We start from the raw sequence: 26,679 nt of genomic DNA, 5'->3' as shown, positions 1-26,679 counted from the left end.
GTCGGACGGAGAGGGAAAAACTATTCGGTGAAAAAGAGAGGAGGGAGGGATAGAAAAAAAATGAAGGAAAAATCTAAAAATGCTGCCCGGACTCGACGGGAAAAGGAAAACAGTGAATTTTATGAACTGGCCAAGCTGCTGCCTCTCCCGTCAGCCATCACCTCTCAGCTGGATAAAGCCTCGATTATCCGACTAACAACCAGCTACCTGAAAATGAGAATTGTCTTTCCTGAAGGTAAGATAATCACAATGAATAAAATACATAAATAATAAATAAAGCACAAATTAAAAAGTGGTAAAGAAAAAAAAGACAAAATAGAAGATACATAATAAATAATCTAAACACATTATTCTTATCATTGGTGGTGGTGTTGTTAATGATAAAAAATAATAACAATAATAATAACAACAATGATAATAATAATAATAAATGATAATTATTATTATTATTGCCAACCGCCCCGCAACGTGAATGCCACTTGGCTATATTATTATTATCATTTGTAGCCTAGTAGTAGTATCCTTATTATTATTGTTATTATCATTATTATTACTGTTAGCATTATTAGTAGTATTATTTGATTGGTGTTCCAGGCTCCGTGGTCTGGCGTGATTACTTGCTGTGTGTTTTTTTTTATATTTATTTCACAGCCACTATAACCATAAAAACAAAACACTACCTGTGTGTGTGTGTGTGTGTGTGTGTGTGTGTGTGTGAGATGTAGACGAAAACTAAAACATGAAGCAAAACGGTGTGTTTTTCACGTCCATTTGACAGAAAATGTGAAAAAAAAAAAAATCAGGTGTGGATATCTTCCCACATGTTTAGCTTCAAACGTTTTTTCTTCGCCTCATGTGGCGAGACGTTTCACTCTCTGGGCCTCAACTCGTGTCAATGATCTGATCTGATTTGTTTCAGTCCGCTCAAAATATGTGTGCGTTAAACTGCTCCTGGGAGAGTGGAGCTTCTGAATAATTCATCTGAATCAAAATGTTTGTCCCATATATGTGTCTTGCTCGCTTCATGTGCACAGCGTCTTACTGAGGTAGTTCTACTACAAGAAAGCTTTTCACAATAAAAATAGATGAACAACTATTCTGATGCGATGAGCAGCAATAATCTATGTTTGAGTGCCATTTCTCTGACCCACCTCGTGTGGATGAGTGTCCCAGAGCAGTGGAGGCCGCCGTGTCCCCAGCCTGCAGTGGTGTGGTTTCTCTCCGGGCCCCTGCGGCCCCTGGCAGCAGATTAGCAGTGATGAGTCTCCGTCCTGCGTGCCTGCCGCAGGGCCGCGGATATTAGTATGATCTGCACGTCTGATCCCTCAACATATGGAGCTCCTTGTAACAGTAAAGGAGGCTGTTTTGCTGGGAAGGAGGAATGACAAAGACCGCGGAGGACACACGAAGAGAGCCAGCAGCGAACGCTCTCAACACAGCGCTCTAAACGCTGCTGCGTGTACAGCACCGAAGAGCTTTATTGTTCATATCAGTCCCTTACTGTGGATCGAGGCTAACACGGAATACAAACACCGTTACATCGGCATTCAGTGTATTTTGAATAGAATCGATTTACTCTTAATGCTGGTGTATGTGGGAAAGCCCTGCCATCCTCTGCCACCATGCAGCCAAATCCTTGATAAATCATTTATTATTTACATCACTCGTTCCACAACTGCAAAATCAGAGGAAAAAAAATGTTATAACCTAGAGGGTTAAACGGAGGCAAGAAACCAGAGGCATGATGCATGCAACGCTACTCTAAAAAATGTTGCATTTTCTATATGAGACACAGCATTCTGAAATCCGTGCAGGATGACAGCAGCTTCTTGTTGATTATTTCGATCAGTAGATGCTGTCAAATCCAGATTCCGGTGCCACATAGTGAGCCTGACACACTTTAGTTTCCAGTCAAATCAGGATCAAGTGCAGGGCGCATGAACACATTTTGACCGGGAGGCTATCAGCTGCTTAGTGGTATGTGAGGCCCTTGTTGCTCATTGCAACGGCACATCATGACAGCCTCTGCTTCCCTCCCACCTGAAATCAATTTCTGTTGCAATGAAATATCAATGCAAGGAGTGTAGCGGGTATATACTGGATGCATAGCTTTTACCAGTCTGCTGCTCGGGGTTGTGATTGCCGACCAGCAGTGGTCTGCCCACCCAGTCAAGCGCCTGCGTTCCTTGCGTGCAGTGGAAAAGCATGTGTTGTGCTGTTTCAGATGAATAATTAAAGGAACAATCTTGTCTTGAAGGACATGCAGGGTTTTTTTTTAAACTCCCCTGTCCCTAGAACCTAACCACGTGTTTTCCTCATTAAATCACCGCTGGTGCAGCTCTGGAGCACGGTTCCCACACTTTTGGACATAACACACACACACACACACACACACACACACACACACACACACACACACTACCACCACCACCACCAAGCAGATCGACCCCAGACCACAGAGCCCATTGGACAGGATATTGTCCCATCTCAGAGAAGCTTGACTTCTAACTGTTCCTAATTTTCCTGGGAGACTCCGCAGGATCCCTCCAGCCACCTCTGTAGGTCCCCCTCAAGGTCCTCACACCCCCACTCCAAGAACCAAAATGAGAAGCAGACCCCGGACCACACTGCAGCACTGGGAAGTTGGTCAAATCACAGTGTTTGCAACAAAACATTTAATAGCAAAATGACTTTTTTCCCTCTTGATGACTGTGGTCATTATTATTTGGCTGTGTGAGCGGTCAGTGGTGGGACCTTTGACCCGGGCCATGCTGTCCAGCGTGGTTTCAGTTACATGACACCCCCCACCAGTAACCTGGTGCTGAGTCCTCACTGCACCAAAGTCATGCAGGAGACTAAAAAGAAAAAAAAATCAATCCACATTTTTATGATTTGTGAAATGCAGATTTTCTATCAGTTTTTTTTTTTTTTTTTTTTTTTTGGAATAAATATGTATACTATAAATTCATCTAACTAATAAATATGATCTTCCTTCATAAAGGTGTGCAGCTTCCCTGAGTGGCTCTTATTGAATCCCTTGATATCAAGGCGCCAGCCACAGGCCTCCTCCTGGCTCACTCCACTTCACCTCTCAGTAAAACAGTTCGGCACGTCGGTTCTGATTGGCTGAGCCACGCTCCAAAACGCTGTAAAATAGCCAATAAAGGGGCACCTGTGACGACATGACAGTTCATTTAAATATTAATAGGCTTCTGCTTATGTGGCGTTTAAACAGCAACTTGAGAATATTTCCAAACTGCATGGACAGGCGGCGAAATAGCACTGAATTATTGCTGTTACATTTTAATTCTTTTTATTATACATCAAATTGCATTATTTTAAAAATACATTATTATTATATCATTATTTTTATTTAATATTGATAGCGCCGTTTTATCAAAGCAGTGAGCAGCTCGTGCACTCCTAGCTTAGACCTTGGTCTAGTCACTGTAACGCGCTGGGATCGGCTGAGAGGCTGTAGCTCATCTAAATGTACATATTCTAATTGTTTTCTCGCAGACATGGCAGAATACTTGTACGGATTATTTTGTTTGATTTCATCATTTTCGCATTGGTGACATATTATCACTACACATAGATCACCACATCTCCACACCGTCAGCTTAGACAAAACAACCTATTAGGAAGTTTTTTGTTTTGTTTTGTTTTGTTTTGTTTTGTTTTGTTTTGTTTTTTTAAATAACTTTTCATTTCATTATTATATAACTCCCAAATGGATTTAAACCGTTGATGATGACTTTCAATCCTAATGATAAGAAACTAAGATGAAATTTGGCTTCACTTTTATTTAGGTGGTGAGTTTCACATGTTGCCATAAATAAAATAAAAACATAAAATCAAACCAGAAATGATCATAATAATCATGATAATGATAATGATAATAACAACTCTGTATTTATATCAAACCAATCTAATAATCGTATATATATATATATATATATATACGTGTGTGTGTGTGTGTGTGTGTGTGTGTGTGTGCGCGCGCGCGCGCGCAGACCGGTCACTTCAGGCCCCTTGACTTGGTGTTCGGAATGAAAAGGCCGACACTCGTCAGCCTGCTCACCTCGCCGCCATGTTCAGTCCTTGTCCAGGACACAGGAACTCCCTGTCGTGGGTCATGTGCGGCACCTGAGCTTGGTAGCCCCCCGGCCCGGCCTCGTGGAGGGAAGAGGCTGCAGCCCGGCCTGCAGCCCCCCTCACATCCGCAGCACGCTCCGCTCCCACTGACCGGGCCTGCTGTCCGGGTGCAGTGTGTGCTGGGTGACGGGCCGCTCAGTGGGAGCACCGGGAGCGGTCAGAGCAGCAGCGCTGCACGGCTGCTCTGCAGAGCATCCTCACAGCCCTGCCCAAATAAAAACACACGCAGAGGAACGATCACAGTCATTCTGAACATATATATTGGGATGAATTCTTCGTATTCTTATTCTTCTTATCATTGTAATCTCTAGTTTAATTTATTTTTATTATTTTTTATCTTTAATTTTTTATTTTATTTATGGCAAAATGGACCTCATCACCTAAATATGTGAAATTAGTTTTTTATCATTCGAATTGAAAGCAAACATCAAAAACGTAATATTTATTATTATAATTATCACAACAGTTAGGCTATAACAATAGTACAAAAAATACCAGTGGTACGAACAACAACAATAATAGGCTAATGTAAATAATAACAACAGGCTCCTAATACTACTAATACTGCTTAGCCCTGGTTTGAAAAATGCGATATAGGCTTATACATTGAAATTGATATTGATATCGATATTGCTGTTGCTTTTAAGGAGTAACTAGGCTCTCTTGTAACACCACCTTCACATGGCTCTACATGCACCTGTGTAGACCTACTCCTGTACCCTGAAGAAACCTTGGGGAACCACATGTTCTTTTTTGCTTTATTTATTTAGTTCGTTCGTTAGTTAGTTAGTCATTCGTGAATGTATATATTTGTGGTTGTCTTAACCAGTTGGGGCGTTTCTTTTCTTCCCCTCTTCGCTCTCTGCCCTCTCTGGGTTTGGCCACACGGCCTGCAGCGGTGCCTGACCTGATGGCCCGCAGCACGCATGCTCTCAGCAGACACCTGGAAAACAGGGAACGTTTCCTCAATGGAGCCTGTTTTGTTTAGTTCTCTATTTCTGTTGGTGACATTGCCAGCAGTCGGTGACTCCTCCAAAGTAAAGATGGCGCGGGATCCTTCGCTGTCCCCGGCTGCGGTGTGGACATTTGGCCGGGCTCCTCTGTCCTCGGATGTGGGACATGGAGCGGCCTGTGGGAGCCGGTGTGCTTCTGACTTGAACTTGTGGACGGGTTGGGGGTAATTTGATTGTTTCTGTTGTGCAAACCTGAAGTCTATATTTGCTTAATATTAAGCCGAGAGGCGGCGGAGCGCTGTGATCCCTGCATGCCGCCTGTTTATTCTGCAGACTGGGATTTGCATTTCAATGGGGAGCGCTGGAGAACTCCCCTCCCCACCCTCCATGCTCTACAGTCGCTTTTGTTTTGCGCCATTCTGCATTTCCATGATTGTGTTTTTACTGTTTGTTGCGCGCTTTATGAAACTATTTTTTGCATGGACTCAGCCTGGATGCCCTGTCTATTTTTAGCCTTGGAGTATTTTTAGGCCGCTGGGCTTAACACATTATAGCAGTCTGCATCGTGGAGTTTACGTTTTCACAACTCCGGGGTTGTTGCTGCAACTTTGCAACCTGTCATAACCAAAAAAAAACAAACAAAAAAAAAAAACCCAGTGCATTTAGATCCTATAGTTTTGCAACACATTTTCATAATGTAAAAATATGGTGACCTGTCCATGTTTATTTTTTAAGTCACATTTTATGAGGGAAAACGTGTAGCCTACATTCCTAGCTTCAGTCCAAGATAACCTAATAAATAAATAAATAAATAAATAATATCATCTAAATAACGCCAATTTTTTTCTCCATATTTTGGCAGTTACACCATTTTTTTTGTTAACCTACAGGGGAAAAACAGTCGACAAAACACGACGGAAGCTACACCTCAAGATCAGTTTTTTAGTTTTTGTTTGTTTGTTTGTTTGTTTACATAATAGACATAGGCTATGCATTATTTCATGTCGCAGACATCGTTATGGGCCAGATTACAGGATTAGGCCTTCTCAAAGTCTATAAAAGCCAGGCTATGTGAAACATATCATTTCCCAGTCTTGTTTAGTTATATGAATATGATTTTATTTATTCTCTCTCTCTCTCTCTCTCTCTCTGTGAATGTGTGTGTGTTCTCCAGGCCTCGGGGAGTCCTGGGGTCATGTGAGCCGCAGCAGCAGCTCTCTGGACGGAGTCGCTCACGAGTTAGGCTCCCACCTCTTACAGGCAGGTTCTAGAAAAGCAGCGCCATCGATCACTGTCCTTATTATCAGTTGACTGATTAACTGATTGCTTGATCGGTTCATGTATTCATTCATTCATTCAGTCACACCAACCTGTAATGCAGTTCAACACGTGACATTGCCACCTAATAGGCCACAATAAAAAGGCATAATTTTAATTACCATAAGATTTGAATTAATGAACGGCAAATTTAGGCCTATCAATACAACAACGAGCAACCCCATCTTGAATTTATGAGACATTCTTCTTCTTCCCATTATCATTATTATTATTATTATTATTATTATTATTATTATTATTATTATTATTATTATTATTATTATTATTACGATTCTCCTGCACCGTGGTGAAGGGGACGTGGTTCAGTGGCTGCCGCTGTCTGCCTCCTGCTGCCTTCACTCTGGTGCTTTCAGGCTGAAATGAGCTGAACACATTCGTGGTCACGCACGGAGCCGCAGCCTGTCCCGCAGCACTCCCAGCAGCAGCAGCGCTATAGAACAGCCTGGCAGCTATAGGAGGCACATGATGTGCAGCTACATTCTACATGAAATTACCCCTGAAATACTGTGGAAGCTGAAATATTATTCTTACTCTTCTTATTGTTGTTGTTGTTGTTGTTGTTGTTGTTGGCAGTAGTTTGTAAAATGTATTTCTTACTATAATTAACTAAAATATAGGCTGTTGTTATTTTCCAACTGTTCCTTTAAGAGTACTAATCAAATGGGCGTGGGGTTTCTTATGTTGTTATCTTACAATTATTATTATTATGACTTTAATTATTATTATGAAGTGCTGTTGCTGTTCTGGTTGCAGTCTTCATGATGGGATTATTTCATGATGCTATTGATACTAATAAATCTCAGAACAACAGCATGATTTAAGCAGACCTGTTTAATTAGCCTCTACTCTTGAATGAAGTGTGTATATATTCAGGGAGGACTTTGCTCCTTGGCAGATTATTATTCTACACACACTACACATCTATAGACTTGTGATATAATCATGCTCATGAGACTACTTTCTTTGTCTAAATAATTAAAGCAAGTCTAGGCACATGAGACTGACTGTTTTCTGTGGATTGTGCTGATCTGCCTTCTTTTCCAGACGTTGGACGGCTTCATTTTTGTGGTTGCTCCAGATGGGAAAATAATGTACATATCTGAAACAGCATCGGTCCATTTGGGGCTGTCACAGGTCGGTGAGCACAGCTTGCATCAGCGTGGAACAGTTAGTAGGGCTTGCTCTTGTATGTTTGATCTATGATGTGTCACTCCTCTGACGTGGATGCTCATTTCAACAGGTAGAGCTGACGGGAAACAGCATTTATGAGTACATCCATCCAGCAGATCATGATGAAATGACAGCGGTCCTAACTGCTCATCAGCCTTATCATTCGCACTTTGTTCAAGGTAAGCCAAGTGCTGGACACTTCCCGTGGCCCGTGCTCATCACACTGGAGTGTTAACAGTTTCCTTTTCATTTCCTCTCCAGAATATGAAATGGAGCGCTCCTTCTTTCTGAGGATGAAATGTGTCCTTGCCAAAAGAAACGCTGGTCTGACCTGTGGAGGCTACAAGGTGTGGAGACCCACTGGCTTCATGCCGTGGTTTGAAACTGGCACCATTTGAACTTTTCATGTCTTTATTCTGTCTCAACCTTTAACTTGTGATGCTGTGTAAGTGTGTGAAGAGCCAGGCCAGGGAACTCCCACAGTGAAACGCTGGTGGAAGACATCTGACACCGTGCATTCACTTGGAAACAAGAATGTGAACAATGATTCACTGAGCTGACATTTAACTATGTCATTTTATTTTTTTATGAATATATACATGATACTTGTCATTTTTGAAAAAGATCTGAAAAAGTTTTGCTTTTGCAGATCTTGACTTTTTGCTATTATTTTTTTTCTGTTTGCCTGGCAATTTTCTGGTGATTTTTGTTTTTGTTGTCTTTTTTTGTTGCTAGTTTCCATTTACTAATGTTATGGTAAATTATTATTATTATTGTTGTTATTATTATTAGTAGTAGTAGTAGAAGTCATAGTTGTAGTAGTAGTTGTTGTATTTATTAATTTATTTTTTTTATCTGCCCAGGTTTTTTTCAAATTTCTTTCAAAAAGATGGTGAAAAAATGATGAACAAAATGGCAAGAGAATTTCCCCAAAATTGATAAAACATTGCCTGAAAATAAAAAACAAAACAACAAGACAGAACAAACTAGTTGTAAAAAACTAGTATAAGAAAAACTAGCAAAAAAAATTACAAGAAACAATTTTTAAAAATTACCATAAAATTGCCCCCCCCCCAAAAAAAATATTTTTAAAAACATTTTAAAAATTAAAATGAAAAAGAAATAAAGTGAATTTCGTTAACAGAGGTTTGATTTCAAAGTATTAAACCCAAAATCCATACATCTAATATCATTTAGCACCAAAAGTCCCAAATCATAAAGACTCAGTGACATGATGGAGCCATGACTGATGAGTGACTGGTGAAATATTATTATCTGCTCCTTGTCAACTCATCTTTATCCGTCTATCTATCTATTGTATCTGTAGACAGCCAGCTGACAGGCAGGTAGCTCCATGTTCTGGGGCAGGACTGGGTTGCTGTAACATGTCAGTGTGTGTGTGTGTGTGTGTGTGTGTGTGTGTGTGTGTGTGTGTGCTGTGTGTGGCAGGTGATCCACTGCAGCGGCTACCTGAAGATCCGTCAGTACAGCCTGGATATGTCTCCCTTTGACGGCTGCTACCAGAACGTGGGCCTGGTGGCTGTGGGCCACTCGCTGCCGCCCAGCGCCGTCACCGAGATCAAACTGCACAGCAACATGTTCATGTTCAGAGCCAGCCTGGACATGAAGCTCATCTTCCTCGACTCACGGTACACCCCCTCTGTCTGCCTGTGTCTGTGTGTGTGTGTTTGTGTGTGTGTGTCTCCTAGTTAGAGTATATCAGTCAAGCAATAGATCTATCAAACAATCAATTACACACAGAAAAATCAAGGTGCTAACTGGAACCTAAAATGGTTGTTCAGAGTTGCCAGAACCATTGTTTGGTTCCTTAAAGAACCTATAAAGGTGCCTCGGAGAACCATCAAAAAATGATTCCTTAGAAAGAACTTTAGCAAAATAGTTTCTTTAAAGAATCATTTTCTTTGTGGACCCAACTGGTTCAGTAAAGAACTTTTTTTTTTTTTTTTTAATGGTTCTTTAGTAATTTTTCAGAATAAAAGGTTCTTTGAGCATTTAAAATCAAATGATTGTGTATCAGGTTGAAAACCAACATGAACATGTTGCTGGCTGGTTCTCCACGTTCCTTGTTCCTTCACTGGGTTCCAGACGAGCTATTAAAAATGTCAGCTGTGGCGCACATTAATCCATTCTGTACATTAATCCACAATGAAAAGAACTGTTAGCTGCTGCCACCACCAAATAACTCCAATAAACATGAAGAACCTTTAGGACTTGAAAGAACCAAATACAGTATGAGAAGAACCAGCCCCTAAATAAAGAGGTTCTTCAACTGCTGATGGTTCTCTGTAGAACCAGAGAGCATTTTGAAGAACCAGTTAAGAACCAGTATTTTTCTGAGAGTATATACAAATATAACAGAGTGCTTCACACAGTAAAAGAAGAACAAAAAGTAAATAAATAAATAAATAAGGGGGGAAATTGAAGTCAGAATAGATGATGATAGATAGATAGATAGATAGATATCTTTATGTGGATATAGATGTTTGCTAATATTGCTGGTTGCTTGTGTCTGCAAGTCTGAGTGTGTTTGCTTGTATATTTGTTTGTGTATGTATGTGTGTGTGTGTCTGTAAGGGTGTATATGTGTGTTTGCATATGTTTGTGATGATGTGTATGTGCTTGTGTGTATGTGCTTGCACATATCACATGTCGGTGTGTGTGTATGTGTGTGTATTTGCTTGCAGATATATTGTGTGTCCATTTGCCTGTGTGTATGTGTATGAGTGTGTGTGCATGTGTAACCTACGTGTAAAAGCAGGAAAGCTGATGATCTGTGTGTGTGTGTGTGTGTGTGTGTGTGTGTGCGTGCCTCAGGGTTGCCGAGCTGACAGGCTATGAGCCTCAGGATCTCATCGAGAAAACACTCTATCATCACGTCCACAGCTGCGATTCCTTCCACCTGCGATGCGCTCATCACTTGTGTGAGTTAGGTTTGTTTTACTCTCCTTGGACCTCCCTCCACACACTCCGGAGTAAACACACACCACGCAGCCCATCTCACATTGTGTCGTGTGTCGTGTCACTTCATGCCTGCACTGGAATCATCATCTGTGCTCACAAATTGACCCGTTTCACAGCAGCTATTTTGAAATGAGATTTTACTAATGACATTAATGAAGGTTCCATTCCATTTAGGCATAGCCTGCATGCGGGCGAATATAAGCTTTTTAAGAGTGTTAGCTGGGGGGAAGCCCAGCTCAGTGTCAGGAGGCTAACAGTTAGCATTTGGAGCATCCAGCCAGTATCCAGCACTCAGTAACAATGAGAACTATCCCTATAAAGCCAGTTCTTAAACCACAACTTAATCTTGTACATGTTTCCTTTCTCTGTTCTTTAGTGTTTGTCTTACTATCGTCTTCTAGATAGTTCAGTCTAATTAAAGGGAGGTATGCTGCTGTTCTCTCTCTTTGGGCCTAATGTGCCTTGGCATTTCTGAAGCTGAAACTCTGGAGTGGATCACCACTCCAACACGTCATGCTCTGTGAAACCTTCTATATTTCTCGCATGAAATCGAGAAGCTTGAGCCAGTCAACATGTTGCACAGGCAACAGCAGCTTCTACGTGTTTAGATCAAACTTGGATGTTCTGTGACGGCAGGATGACTTTCATTAAGCTGCAGAACCCCATGACAAGTGATGTTACCCTGTTTAGATCCCATATTGTACATTGATAAACAGTTCAGAGTGGCAAGATTAAAACAAGATGTTTAATTGCACTTTTTTATGGTATTCTGTATAAGTTTCTAGTGAATTAAAGGTGCACTATGCAAAATTACTGAGGGTTGAAGTGAAGACTCTTTAGACTGAGGAAGATGTGATCATAAGTTCACTACATTTCACTATAATTTAAAGGTGTATTATGCAAAATAGTCATGGGTTGATTTTAGTAAGGATGTTCAGACTCAGCTGACAAAAAAAAAGTAGAATAAGCACATAAATCATGCATGATGATGAAAACCATGCAATCTCAACCATCAAATTATGTGCTAAACTGTCCCCTTAAAATACAGTGAAATTAAATGATTTCTCATTTGAACCTCCTGGAAGTCTCTCAAGGCCCCCCGGGGGTCCTCAGACCGCACTTTGAAAACCACTGGTTGTTGCAGTTGATGACTAGAGAAGACGAAGCTCTGGCTTGCCTCTCTGAAACAGAATGAAATAGACTAATGATAGATGGCAATTTGAGATGCTAATGAATTTTATTGCTTTTATTTGATTTTTTTCTCCAGTCCCCAGTAATCCTCAACTTTCTGCTTTCTCCTTCTCTCCATCTCTTGGTCTTGCAGTGCTGGTGAAAGGACAGGTCACCACAAAGTATTACCGTTTTTTGGCCAAGCACGGTGGCTGGGTCTGGGTCCAGAGTTACGCCACCATCGTGCACAACAGCCGCTCATCCCGACCTCATTGCATCGTCAGTGTCAACTATGTTCTCACGTGAGTGTCTGCCGGTGGTCCCTCATCAGCTCCTGTACCTGCGATGACATGATGATGAGACAAAATACAGTTGTGAAACCAGATTAAAAAAACACAGATGTTGTTATTCCCAGAGATCACCTGTCAATCAAACAGTAACATGCTAGCGGCATTATTTTTTCCACACCCAGATTCTGCAAAGAACCACTCCTACTCTGCCCCTGATTGGCTGGTCCTCACCCTACCCCCACCCTTATCCTATCCTTAACCACCCCAACCACCCCAACCAACAGAAGCAACGAGTGGCAATGAGTGCTAGCCAATCATAGGAGTAGGGCGGGTCTTTGTGGCATGCATATGGGCATGCTAACAACTCAGTTCTCCTTGGTGTTTATTGCAAACAAACTAGAAATGTCAATCACATCACTTCATGTGCACCAGAAGCTTTTTCCCCCAAAACAATACTAGATTCCAATTTTTTACAAATGCATGTGAAAGCTTTTATGAACTGCATGTGGGTTAATTGCTATGTGCTCTATCAGTCAGTCACAGAGAGGAGGAAGACACTTATTTAGATCAGAATGGTGCACTACTGCTACATCACTAATTTAAGGAGATATTTTGTTGTGAATTAGAGAATGAATTTTTCATTTTTGGGCCATACCCTCTAAATGACCCATCCCACACAATTATAGCGACACAGAACACAGACCTCCAGGTCACTTAGTATTATAATATAAATTGGAAATAGCATCAGTCATTATACAGTAACATCTTTAACAACATGTATTTTCTTAGTGACTTCGCTTGATCCAAATATTAGGCAAATGTTTCTTTCTCAACACAAGAGCCTGTCATCTGGTAAAAAACAACCCCATAGGTTGTTTGCACAGTAGCTTTTACAACACACTTCTTTTTTAATCCCAACCTTTTTCTAACCTCAACCATTACGACTAACCTTTCCCTAAATATCAGGAAAAAGATTTTCCTTTGGCTGCTCCAGGCCAGGAACGGGTGACTCAGATCTCCATTTTGCTGTCATTCCCTCTGTTGATGAGATAATAAGTATCAGCACTAGAGATTTCATGGAAACCATGGCTGTAAAGTCATTAACTTTACAGCAAGAAAAGTTAAGAGGAAACACAACATGTTTGGTGAAGCCTAGTTTTGGTGGTTCACAGAATGCGATCATGAGGAGGGTTTGGTTTTCAGCTCTGGTTCAGATGAAACAGTGTTGTCCTCCCATGTCAAGTCATATCAGCTCTCATCTCTTTTTTGGTCTTTAGCACTGTACGAGTCTGTGAAAACAGACACACCGAACAGGATTTTATGAAATGCCTCTGTGTGTGGTGGTGTTGAAAGTAATCAAAATTCATAAGTAAAAGTAAAGATAAATAATTATTTGAAAATGACTGAAATAAAAGTGAAAGTCACCCATTACTAAACTACTTGGGTAAAAGTCCTAAAGTGTCTGCTATTAAGTGTACTTAAATATTCAAAAGTACAAGTAAATTCTGCTTAATAAATATTTATTGCTATTTACTGAAACTTATTGAAAGACAGCTTCTGTAGAAAAATTACAATACAATAAAATACATTTAAAAATTGGCAAAAAGATTTCAAATTTGAAGGGACCTTTACTTTAAAGAAGATTTGCTGATTTTGCTAATCATCAGAAAAATACAAATGTATTTTGCTTAAGAAATAAAAAGGGAAAAAAAATCTCTGTTGGAGTCGGCAACAACCACTCTCTGCTCGTGCTGCGTTCAGGGACGTCAGTGGATCACCAGTAAAACTTTGCCTACGTGATATTTATTGTGTCAACTCAGGAAAATGGATGGAGGGAAATTCAGAGTTTCCTCTTCTTCAAAGTGTGAATTTCTTCTGAGGTTGCATAAAAGTATACATTTTACTTTCAAAATGCAGTGAAGTAAAAGTGAAAGAAAAGTGAGAGATAAATACTCAAGTAAAGTACAATTTCCTGAATACAGTACTTAAATACAGGAAGGAAGTATTTCTACTTTGTTACTTTACAACTCATACACATATACACATATACACATACATATATACATGCAATGAAGGATTTACAGTAGTGTTTAAAGTAGAGTATGAATGAAGAATAGTATGAAAGTTGTGGACAACAGACATTACAAAGGATTTTTGAGTTGCAGCCGTTAAAAGGTTAACGAGGAGAGAGTGAACAATCTGGGTCCTTTTAAGTGCTAGAGAAAGCGTTTAAACACCATAGAAATCTGAAATCCAGCATCACCGATCTGACTTTTAAATATATCATTTTACTTATGATAAATATAGCTTTCTTGTATGTTTTAATATATTGTCCTATGGTAATTTTCTTGCATTTTTTTTCCCACATTTTTTTAATGTTTCAGCATTTATTTAGTTTGGAGTTTGTCTTCATTTCATACAAGCTTTGTCCATCACTTTACTTCTCTTTCACTGTCTCCTGACATTCCTGTTGTATCGCTGACTTGCACTGACGTGCATGTCGGTTTGTGTCAGTATGTCTGAGCTTATTGTTGCAAAGTTTGCTAAGTGTGCTCATGTGTCGGCTGCTACCTGCGGCGGCCTCGCCACGGCGGCGTCAGTCACCTGGCAGAGTTTATCTAAGCCTGGCAGGTCTGGCTGCAGAGGATATAAACAGAGCTGGGCACTGAAGCTTATCTGACTGGACTCAGAATGAAATTGGACAGCCTTTATCCAACACAAACAGTCCAACTGTGCTGGGTTTCCACTGAAAGCCTCATTATGAGTTTTTACTTTTCACTCCCCTCTTAAAATCAAACTGTGAGCATGCTCAAGATTTTACGTGGTATGGGCCACACTCATTAGTAAATGAGGGATACCATTTATTTGCATTCATCATCCCATTATTTTATTCTCCTTGCTGTGTGTATTTCACAGATAATGCAGTGAATGAGCAGGACTTATGAAGGCCTGCACTAAGCAGCGCGGCCTGGCTGGATTGAGAGAACACGGCAGAGAACAGCTTGACACACATTTCTTCAGCCTCCCACATCAAATCCGTAACAGCTCTGTGTTTATGGCCTTTTAATTGATAGGCTGTAAACTTGATGAGCGTTTATAGTTTCCAGCTTGCTGCAAAGAGACTTTAAGGATGAAGCTTCTTTTTTTTTCTCGCCCTCTCCATTTGCTCTTTTTTTTGTAAGTCTTGAGATGCTTTATGCTGTGAGCCACCCTGAGGCGGAATTGAGATAATATGCTTAGAATAACGTTTTATACCACACATTTTGCAAAAGTAAAAGAGAGAGAGAGAGAGAGAGAGTGTGTGTGTGTGTGTGTGTGTGTGTCGGAAGGGGAGGGGGTACATAAGGGCTTTTATTATGTCTTGTTATCAGGAAGAGTGTTGATTCGCCTGGTAGCTTAGTGTGTACAGCGTTGAATAACACAGGTGTAAGGACACTTCACCTGCATGTGAACTCCCAGTGTGTGTTTAGCACTGATAACCTGTCCGCCCTCCAGATTTGTGGAGCTGCTACTGCTGCCACAGCCTGACAACGCTTCAGCAATTCTTTTGACAAAAACTGATGCCAATGATGGAAGTGACAAATTACATCTACTGCCCTTATTGTGACTGCTTTTGTGCACTATATAAGCTTTGAATCGAAAACTGGCCAGATACACAGTGACACAGTGGCCTCTGTTGACCTGTGTTAATTCTCGCTTTGTTCATGCTCTTCCTTTGTTTCTTTATTAAGTTTTATTCAATGAATGCTTTGAAATCCTAGCAAACTCACTTGATGTCTTTCAGGAACATGGAGGGAAAAGGAATCAGCAAATTGGCCAGAAACTAGTAAGAAGTTGCAAAAAACCCCAAAACAAAACCAAAAAAACAAACAAACAAACAGAAAATGACCTAAAAAAACAAAGCAAAACAATCAAAAACTACCAGATAATTTACCAAAGATGTACCATGAAATGATTAAAAAAAAAAAAAAAAAAAAAAAGACTGGAAACGTAGTGAAAAAAATTACAGGAAAAACTATTTGTTATCATTATAAATCTATATTTAAAGTAAATTACAAAAAAAAAAAAAAAAATGAAATAAATAACATCACCCCCTCTAAAAAATGTGAAAAATATATATATAAAATTAATTTTCTTTGTCTTTTCATCCATTGTAATAATGTCTGTTTTTTTGAGTGTCAGTAACTGTCATACTATTTCTCATTGTTAGTATTCTTAATATTCATAGTATTCTTCATCCTTAGTACAATTTAATTGAGCTACCTTTACTTTAGGGCACACCAGTAATTGTACTCTACTCTCAGAAAAGTAACATTACTTGTACTTGAGCACCTATCATTGATGTACATGTATGTCAAATCTATGTATGAGTGTGTGCGCATGTGCGTGTGTGTGCGTGTGCGTGTGCGTGTGTGTGTGTGTGTGTGTGTGTGTGCGTGTGTGTGTGTGTGTGTGTGTGTGTGTGCGTGTGCGTGTGGCCAGGGAGAGAGCGAGGGACAGAGATGGAGATGTACATGGAGGATGGATAGCTATTTGTCTCAAGTAAACCTTGTCCAGGTTTTCTGTTGTCTCAAAGTTGATTCATCATCCGTGGTGAGATCCATACAGCGCTTTACCCAGAAATCAATTCCCATTTCCCAGTAGTGTGTCGTCCAAGGTTTTCCTGTGGGCTTGATTTAGCCAGACATAGCTTTTAATCTCCCTGTGTATTTGATTGGACAGCCTTCCCTCTGTAGTGTGTTTGTTGAAGGCCTTGCTGCAATCCTTCTGGTAAAACAAGCATCCCAACAGCCATTCCAGCCCTCCCACTCCCCCTCCCACCCCTCCAAACAAGCATTCAAACATACATACACACACACACACACACACACACCAATCACATTACCCGTTTCAACATCGCAATGAGGCTCTAATTACTCAGTAGTTGTTAATGGGTTTTTGCATCAAGAGAAAATTAAATATCCAGGTACTCATGGGCTGTTTGTGCTCATTAATAAAAAAAAAACTTTATCTGGGAACAGAACCTTTCCTTGTGCAATTACAAATGATGTTAAATCTTTGAAAAGCAAGTGCAATAAAATGTACAGTGGACAGTATACATGTGGACTTTTCTTTTGTTTATGTAGGGAGACGGAGTATAAAGGCCTCCAGCTCTCTCTGGACCAGGCCACATCCAAGGCCTCTTTCCCCTACACTAGCACCACATCCAGCAGCCTGACGGAGAGCCGCAGGACGCCCAAAAGCCGAGTTTCCCGGCCCAAGACCAAAGCTAGACTATCCCCGTATACACAGGTGAGGATCTACTATCTAACTGTCAGTAAACTTCAAGTGGCAAATTTCGTCACACGGGAGTGTGCAGTGGTCAGTCAGTCTAAACTTAAAAGGAGTGTTTACCCATTTTGAAAACTTTTATATAATTTCACTTCCCCCTCTAGCTGTTCTGTAGGACAGTAGTGGTGCTCTCTTCCTCTCATTGTTACTGAGTGCTGGATACTGGCTGGATGCTCCAAATGCCAAATGAAAAGGGCTCGGGCTGAAAAAGTTGGGAAAACAGAATCCAGGTCAAGTACGGTCAAAGTGATGCTTTAAAGGGATAGTTCATCCCTTTTGAAAAATGCGCTATTATTTCACTTTCCCTTTAGCTGTAATGTAGGACAGTGGTGGTGCTACCTTCATTTCATACTGGATGCACCAAATGCTAAATGTTAGCCTCCTGTCATTTAGGTGGACTGCCCCCCCACCTAACATTATTAAAACTAGCCACCTTGCTCAAATTGCTGTTTATAACTTTATTATTATTTTTCCTGTTATTGGCATCAACAAAGATCTGGTAACCACAGAGACACAAGGAGATGGCAAGTAATGTCGTGGCCAGCTTCTTCTTTTCTTCCACTCTCTATTGCTTATTTCATGTACCTTTCAGGGTCCTGCCAGCCATCTTTGTAACTGAGGACCAGCACAGAGCTTAGACCACACAAGAAAATTGTTCCACCACTGATAATTGTTTTATGCCATTTTAGACTGTATGGATTCTGCTACAAATACTCACTCTAAGTTTGTTGATTAAACAATTTGAATGGATTAAGGCAGTTACTGCATTTTTAAGAATGTTAGCAGGGTGGAGGTCCAGCTCAACAGCAGGAGGCTAACAGTTAGCATTTGGAGCATCCAGCCAGTATCCAGCACTCAGTAACAATGAGAGGAAGATAGCACCACTACTGTGCTACATAAAAGCATTTTTTTTTTTTTCAAAATGGGTCCCTTTAAGGGAATGCACTGACTTGTTTGAGATTGGTCCATTGCTGAAATTAGATGTTCTGAGATGAGAGAGCATGTGTAAAAAATACTCCATATGCCCTTGGTAAAAAGTTGACTTTGGGGTTGCATGCTAACATTTACACTTAACACTATGTTGAGTAGAGTTGAGATAGACCCTGTTCAAAACATGTCATTGAAGTGACTGCAAGGTGCTGTGGCAAGAGAGTGGTCAGTGCTTGCCATGATGCCAGCAGACCAAGATGGCTCCTTATTCAGCAAAGAAGTACTGACAAAAGATTACAGCTGTGGCAGCTGCAAAAGTGAAAGCCTGAAGAGAAAAGTTTGAAAACCATGAAAAAAGAATTTGGACATCATCAAGAAAGTTTTGCAAGACCATATAGCAACTCTGGATGGGAAGGGAGGAGTGAGGTGATGCTGACCTTGACAAGGGCCAAAGGTGAAGGGAACACTCTGAAGAAGTCCAATAGACAGGTCCTCTGTGCTGGAGACACAGGCAAATAAACATGCCATAACAAGACTTGCTGCGGTCTGCAAATATCGGTTTGTTTTGATGGTGTTTTTACCATTGATGTGTTGTTTCCAATATGTTCCATTGTTATTTCTGCCTTGCCAAAGTTTTTTTCTGCTGGTTTGCTCAATGGTCATTGGTGTAGTTAGAAAGCTTATCAGTGGTAAGGTGGCAGTCAGACAAAACAGACAAGATGGTTTAAATTTACAGTGTAATGCTGTATGTATTTGGGCTGTCATGGTTGACATGTCCTCTCAGTGTCCCATGGATTTTGGGAACAGTGTCTTTGAATTGGCATTCATTCCAACAATATGGAAGAAAGTACGAGGCATCATACTACTCAGCCTCCCTGGGAAAGCTTATGCCTATGCTGGAGAGGAGACACCAGTTGACTGTCAAACCTCAGATTCAGGAAAAACAATGTGGATTCTGTTGTGGTTGCATTGTAGACCCTCAAACAGATAATCAAGGTGTCATGGAAATTTACCATTGCTGTCTCAGTGTGTATTGTGAATTTGCTGGGATTGCTTGGCATTAAGCTTCATGTAATGCAAGAACAACTGCCGATGCAATTGTTCCCATCTGTGTAAGATATATGTAAGAGACTAAAGGGGTACACAAAAGGAAACAGGTGCAGTTAATTAATTAGAATTGTGACTATATCATTATGAGGGCTAAACCATGTGCAAAATAGCTAAATTGCTGAATTTGGTAACCTGCAACTTAAAGATGGGCAAAAGAGGAGCAAATGTCTCTCCAGTGGAAGTCTTGGTTGAGTGGACAACTCCAAAGAGCCAGGTGCTGCAACGATGAAATACTTTACTGAATCCATAAAAGGCACAGGGGCCCAACTGCATTTCTCTGATCTGTCAAAGGTAAAAAAGCATGATATAACATAAGGAGGTAAAGTTTGTGACAAAGTAAGCCTCTGTGCAAACCAATGGTCATAGCCTCTTTGATGAAATGCCTTACAGTTTGGTCTGTACCTCCTGCACACATGGACATGCCTAGGGGCCACACATGGACAATGTGCCTGGCTGTACAGCTTCATTGTGCGATTGTACAGGGCACAAGCATTGATTGTACAACAGCTGAAAATTAAAACAACAAGAACGGTGGCCACAATGACTCACACACACCTCCTGCAACAATTGGCAGATAGGCAGAGATTACATGGATGGAGAGGCGGGAACAAAGTGGAGGACGTCTGCCAAGGAGTTATTTACTTTGGAAGGAAGGAAAAGAGAGCAGCCCAAGAGACATGAATACCCAAGACTAGCAGACGTGACTATCGGGGGCTGGACACCCCAATTCATGCCTTTGGAAGCATGTGCCAATCTTAAATCCCTTGGATTAACACATTGGCAGGTGTAGGTGGGATGGATACCCTGATCATACCTAACCTTGGACCATACCTGTGAAGGTATGGTTAAATATGGCTGGTGAAGCTGTACACACCTCCCTGGTCAAGAGAATTACTATGCACAAATGCTGCAGTGTTTTCATCAAGGTACTGTTGCTGAGATACTGGTTCATAATAAGTATTAGATAATTGAGAGCACAGTGTAATTTTTGCTTTTGCTACACTTAGGTATAATATGCTTGTGCATCCAGCAAGCTACTGCTTTAGCTATTCTATGTACAAGGTGATGCCTTTAATATTGCAGGCAGTTGACAGATGATAGAGAGCCAACAGCTCTTCACAGATCATGTGCAATTACCTCTCAATTACTTCCCTATTTTGTACCTTATCCTTGGAACACCCACAAATGCATGTGGAATTAAGCCAAAGAGCAAAAATAATCACACTCAATTCACAGTTTGATTTATGTTTGTATAAATCTTTAGCAGGAATTAGCTCAAGTCAAGTTTGTTCAAGGTTAGGGTTAGAGTTAGGGTTAGCTTGAACTTAGACAAGGGATTGCCTGGTCACCTCCAGAGAGTCTGGATTGTTTACATTAGTGTAGCATCTTTGCTGCTTGCAGAGGATCTCATCTCTCTGGCTTTATTGGATCCTGATCTCCAGTGTTCATTAGAATGGTTTTCAGAATGTGATGTGTTCAGGATGAAGATAACCACATCCACATCTGAGGCCATAAGTCTATACCAGAAAAAGATGACTGACAGCCAGGTGAGGGATGAGCAGCTGCCCTAAAAAGGGGGCTCTGGTATCTTGGGTCTCAGTCACAATCATGGATACGGTTTTGTGAGATTGAAGGCTGGCTGCCTCAGCTGTGGTGATGTGGGCGTTCTGTCAGACCAGTGTGGTGACAAGACAGCCGAGCCACAAAGCAAAGCTATTCATTTTTACCTGTCAGTCTTTGCTCTTGTCCTTCACCTGTGTCCACAATCTCTGGCTTGTGACCAAGTAGTAGATCGTGGATAGCTGAGATGAGGTTTCTTCACAGAGTGGCTGGCCTTACTTTTTGTGATAGAAAGCTCAGTGATTGGGGAGTATCTCTGTGTTGAGCTGCTGTTCCTCCACATTGAGAGAGATGCCACTTGAGGTGGTTTGAGTACCTAGTAAGGATGCTCTTTGGTGCCTCCCTTTTGAGTTGTACTGACTAGGAGGAGAACCCAGGGAGGACCCTGGACAAACTGGTAGGCCTACATCTCCCAGCTGGCCTGAGAGCACCTAGGGAACCTGGGAATGTCTGGACTAGCCTTGCCCTGGTGTCTCCCCAACCCTAACCCACATAAGCAGCTAGAAAATGTATAGATGTATGAATGGATGAATGTTGAGTGATTTCAGTGATAGTAGGCTACTAGCATTATATTAAGTAAGAAAATGAGAAATATCAGGTTACAACCTTTATTGTAAGTACTTTAATGATATGTGGCAAAATATGGCAGCTTTGTGAATTGGTCACATTGAAAGAAATGATATATGAAATGCAGGAGTGTTTTGTTCTACTAGGGACTAGTTTCCTTGTTCCCATAGCAAGTGAAGGCAGTGTCATGTCACTGCATAGTAAATTGATATGTGGTTGTTCACCAGAAATAGTTCCAAAAATAAACCTTGCTCCATCAGTTTCATTAGGTTTTAGTGATACATATGTATTTTTTAATTACTTAATCTTCAGGCTACATAGTAAAACCCTCTGTTTTTGTTTGTTTTGTTGGGTGTTTTCAGGTACCCTTTGGGTATACCTTGATAATGCTAGTGGCCTACAAGCAGCCAGCATAGCACTGGAGCCAACAATCTACCATGGGGAAATGGAAAGTTTTGTGGTCAGTTTTATGACTTAATAATTCAGCTGACCAATGCAACAATCCTACAAAGACTTGGTACACAATTTTGTGTTGATACCATCTAATTGTAAAAAAACATAAAGATGTAATGAACCCTGTTAGGATACTGAGTCACTGCAGCAGCAGGTAGTATGTAAAGAAAGTATCTTGTCAATAGATTAAGCATTTGTCAGTAATTATTGATTTGCTTATTGAAGTTTTGTAGTCATGTCAACAGTCGCCTATCAGCCACAGCCGATGGCATTCTGGAGAACTATTTGAATATGCAAATAAGAACAGCAGTAATAATAATACAACTGATTTTAATATTAACATGCAACTACTAACCACTACTAATGCTATATATGCTAGCTAGGGTGCATATATCGCATGATGTTTAGCTAGTCATGTGCTATTGTTAGCTCGCTAACAAGCTGATTCTATCCAAAGACAGTTATTTTATCCAAAGACAACTGGCTGTGAACAGGGCCTCAAGTGGGCACCAGAGCATTTGGTCACTTGATCGTGGTTTATTATCTCCTTCCTTGTCACCCTCCTCATATCCCTGTAGTATGCTGGTTTCCAGACAGAGCGTTCGGAGTCGGACCAGGACAGCCCTTGGGGAGGCAGCCCCCTCACTGACTCAGCCTCCCCTCAGCTGCTGGAGCAGAGTGAAGGCATGGACGCCTCCTGTGTCTACAGGCAGTTCCCTGAGCCCCACCCACTCTGCTACAGCCTGTCTGAAGAGCAGCACCATACCACTAGTGATGGCCAAACTCATCTCCACACACACACTCATGGTCACAGCTGTGAGCGGGGGCGATGCGAGGCAGGAAGGTATTTCCTAGGAGCACCCCCGCCCGGCAGGGACGCATGGTGGGGCACTGCCCGTGCCATACTGCCTTTGAGCAAGGGCTCCATAGAGAACCGTGAAGGCTATGACAGCAGCATGGCCCATATCACAGCCATCCACAACATACATGGTAAGGACTAAACCTCAGGTGTACCCACTGCAGGGTTTGACTGATATTGATTGCTGAAGATCAGTTGTAATAATTTTTGCACTGAAGCTGTCATTATCCTCAGTATTCAATCCCTTTCAATTTGACTTGTTCATTAAAAAATAGAAACTGTCTGTATCCATGACAGTCTTAATAGAAACCATTTAGTTATGATATTAGTTGCCAAGGTTTTAACAGTTCATACACATGCAACTAGACCTATCATAGTTTTTATTTGTCCATACCAAAAATTTCCATATTGTCAGTGCTTGACTAAAAATGTACTTCTTCTCAGAGTGTAAAAGCTGCTGAAACACTGACATTTTCCATCAAAACCAGGGTAGATTTTGATGGAGACTGACTGGCCATAATTGATATTTCATTAAAAGCTGGCAACAGTCATATATCAGTCAAAGCCTTGTGTATTACATGATGAGGCTTGGTTACTCTTTCCTCTGGACTAAATAGTCTGTCATTGCCTCCTTCTGCAGGCCGAGGTCACTGGGATGAGGACAGTGTGGTCAGCTCTCCCGATGGAGGCTCTGCCAGTGACTCAGGGGATCGGTATCGAGCTGACCACTACCGGTCTAGCCCGCAGGAACCTAGCAAGATTGAAACACTGATCCGGGCCACCCAGCAGATGATCAAGGAGGAAGAAAACCGGCTTCAGCTACGCAAGGTCACTCCTGACCCTCCCCTCGGGCCAGCTAATGGACTGCCCAAGGGTCCTGGTCCCTGCTTCACTCCAGAGTACACACAGGGGCCACTGCAAAGTGTGGTGTGTCGGGGTTTGAGTCAGGTGATCAGCCCTGCAGCCAGCCCTGCCCCCCTATCCAGACTTAGCAGTCCAGGATCTGAGCGTCTCCATAAGCCCAAAGACTACCTCCAGACAGACCTGTCCCCTCTCTCTTTGCCTTTACACCACCCTCTGAGTCGCCCAGGTCACTGCTCTGCATCACCCACCCCAGCCCCAGCACTCTACCCCTCACACCCCCACCCACGGCCCTACTTGGACAAGCATACTGCCTACTCCCTGACAGGCTATGCCCTGGAGCACCTGTATGACCCAGAGAACCTCCGGGGCTACTGCACCTCAGCCACCACTGGCCCCACCCATTACGATATGACTCCCCACCTCCGCATGCCGATGGAGCAGACCCCTGGACACAAAGGCACCTCTGTCATCATCACCAATGGCAGCTAACGCCTATAAAACCCACACAAAGCCTGAGCTCGCTCATCCCCTTAAAGGGATAGTTTGCCTACTTTGAAAAGTTTGTTATTATTTCACTTCCCCTAGCTGTTGTGTAGGACAGTAGTGGTGCTATCTTCCTCTCATTGTTACTGAGTGCTGGATACTGGCTGGATGCTCCAACTGTTAGCCTCCTGACACTGAGGTGGACCAATCTATTCCCTACAGACTGTTAAATAAACGCAGTTAAAATTTGATGATGATCAACAAAGTTTGAGTGTAGCAGCATTTTTACACCCAATAATGGTGGAAAATATGTTGACCATTTGAAAAAAATATGGTATTACTTTTTTTCTTGTGCTGTCTAAGCTCTCTGTGCTGGTCCTCAGTTCCAAAGATGCCAATGTGTCTGATAGAGGGGAGTGAAGCAAAAGAAGAAGCTATCCATGACATTACTTGCCAGCTGTCTTTTTTAGCTCTGGATAAAGTCATTATTTTGTCCTCCAAGATGTGTACATGTGTTCAGTGAAGAAAACAAATAATAGCAAACTCAGGCAATCTACTTCTGTCTCTGTGGCGGCTCCTGCTGCTCTGAGTGATACAGTTACTGCATCTTTCTTGATGTTAATAAGAGGAAAAATACAATTCTAAACAGTAATTTGAGAAAAACTATCACCCATGTGCACCCAGGCTAACAGTTAGCATTTGGAGCATCCAGTAAGACAGGAAGATAGCACCGTTACTGTACTACATAACAGCCAAAGGGGGAGTGAAATAATACCAAATTTTTCAAAAGGGTGACCTATCCCTGTAAAGCATCACTTTGGCCATACTTGACCTGAATCCTGTTTCCCAGCTTTTTCAGCCAATTCTGACCACACATCCACCACTTCTTTAACCACTTCTCTATAAAGGTACATGCATCTTGCTTGCCTGGATGCGGCTCTCCAATACAATCCTAACAGGCTGATCGACATTACCAAAGCCATCCACAAAAGCACCCAAAACTCTTTTTCTAACATATTGAAGCTACCTCTTTAATGAGACGTGCATCTATTTGAATTGCAGATTATTCATGTTTTTCAGTATTCCTTTTGCACTACGCCACACGGCAGTACAGACAGCCACAGCCCACAGACACAGAGGAAACAAGGAAACAACAGCTAAGGTAGGATGGAAACCATACAAGGTGTGACTTAAATTTTTTATTTATTGGCATGTCTCATTTGTGAAAAGGATGTGCTTTGGGTGCTTATAGGGTTCATTTTGGGTGTGCCTAAAGTTCCCTTTGGCTGTAGGACTGTATTGGAGCGCTCCACCCATGCAAGCAAGATGTTAGTAGCTCTGTAGTGAAGAAGTCGGTGAGATTTTGGTCAGAATCATGTGATTCTTTGGAGAAAGATGAAAAAATCAGGTCAAGGTCAAAAGTTTCCACAGTCATGCTTTTCCATCCTTCCCTGCTTGCACTCTATATCTGACCCGACTGCAACCCCGCTTGTCTAATTGTTCCATAACTTTTGTTTTTTTCTGAGCTGTGTACCCTGTTGCACTATTGGAGATGGAATTTCGATGAGGGGATATACTTCTAGGTTTTTATTGCATATGGAAGTGAAGTGAAGGGAGATGACAGGGTTCACTGTGGTGCACTTTACAGTGATGCAGACGAAACTTCTCACGGCACACATTGGTTCTGAAACGTAGTGTCATAAAATCTGTCATTTGAAACCTCACAGACATGAACTAATATGCAAAGCCATTCTGTTTCTGTTCCTTTTCTCTTGGTCCTTGTGTCTGAAATGGGAGGTTGCTTCAGTAAATAGAGGAAGATTGGGAAACATTTACAGCCACTGACATGTAACTAGACAGTGCTGAGTAGGAGTAAGATCAGATCCATGATTCTCGTTGCTCTGTGATAAATATGACAGAACGACAAGAACCATGGGCACTGATCACTATTTCGATGGCTGACACAGGATCTCTGCTGCTTCAGTCTAACTGCTATTTCTGGGAAGTCATTTGCCGGCAACGAGAGCACATAACCACGGTGGCGGGAGGCGTCCATCTGGTTTGATTGAGGAGACGATGAAATGGGTTTTAATGGGTCTTTTGTACCGGCACTCTGGTCATTAGAAATAGAACTGTAATCCAAGGAAATGACTAAAGATGAGGGAAATGTTACTTTTTCCATCATGATTTTTGTAGTAGTAATATCTGAGAGATCACAGGAGGACTGACACCATTGTGATACATTTAACAATATGCAATTTGACCTGCTGAATGCCAATTAAGACAGCTTAATTGGATTCAGCGTGACGGATCTCTTCAGCAACTGTTTATTACTGTTATGTGGGCATGTTTGTACAACACGATTCATCTTTTCCCTTGGATTCTGTTCTTGATATGTCCT

The 26,679-nt window shown here is 41.5% G+C and overlaps 1 protein-coding gene across 1 annotated transcript; it reads left to right on the top strand.

Annotated features, from left to right (window-relative positions):
* Positions 1 to 60: 60 nt before the first annotated feature.
* On the top strand, positions 61 to 24,340 carry sim1a (SIM bHLH transcription factor 1a). The gene is made up of 11 exons (XM_030071908.1): positions 61 to 235; positions 6,286 to 6,371; positions 7,494 to 7,583; positions 7,690 to 7,798; positions 7,881 to 7,966; positions 9,069 to 9,268; positions 10,455 to 10,561; positions 11,926 to 12,073; positions 17,188 to 17,353; positions 22,651 to 23,062; positions 23,572 to 24,340. Exons 1-11 carry the CDS (start codon positions 61 to 63, stop codon positions 24,282 to 24,284), a joined length of 2,292 nt encoding a protein of 763 aa, XP_029927768.1. The 3' UTR covers positions 24,285 to 24,340.
* The last annotated feature ends 2,339 nt before the right edge of the window (positions 24,341 to 26,679 follow it).

This window comes from Myripristis murdjan, chromosome 16 (genome assembly GCF_902150065.1).
Source record: "Myripristis murdjan chromosome 16, fMyrMur1.1, whole genome shotgun sequence".
In the NCBI taxonomy this organism is placed as follows: Eukaryota; Metazoa; Chordata; class Actinopteri; order Holocentriformes; family Holocentridae; genus Myripristis; species Myripristis murdjan.
This window is presented reverse-complemented; position numbering and strand designations above follow the sequence as displayed.

What these genes read in the sequence shown, in the direction of transcription:
- sim1a (XM_030071908.1), top strand. Translation starts at nt 61, where the DNA reads ATGAAGGAAAAATCTAAAAATGCTGCCCGGACTCGACGGGAAAAGGAA. An exon ending in TCATTCGCACTTTGTTCAAG is followed by an intron (nt 7,799 to 7,880) that starts GTAAGCCAAGTG and finishes TTTCCTCTCCAG; the next exon opens with AATATGAAATGGAGCGCTCC. An exon ending in GCGATGCGCTCATCACTTGT is followed by an intron (nt 10,562 to 11,925) that starts GTGAGTTAGGTT and finishes TTGGTCTTGCAG; the next exon opens with TGCTGGTGAAAGGACAGGTC.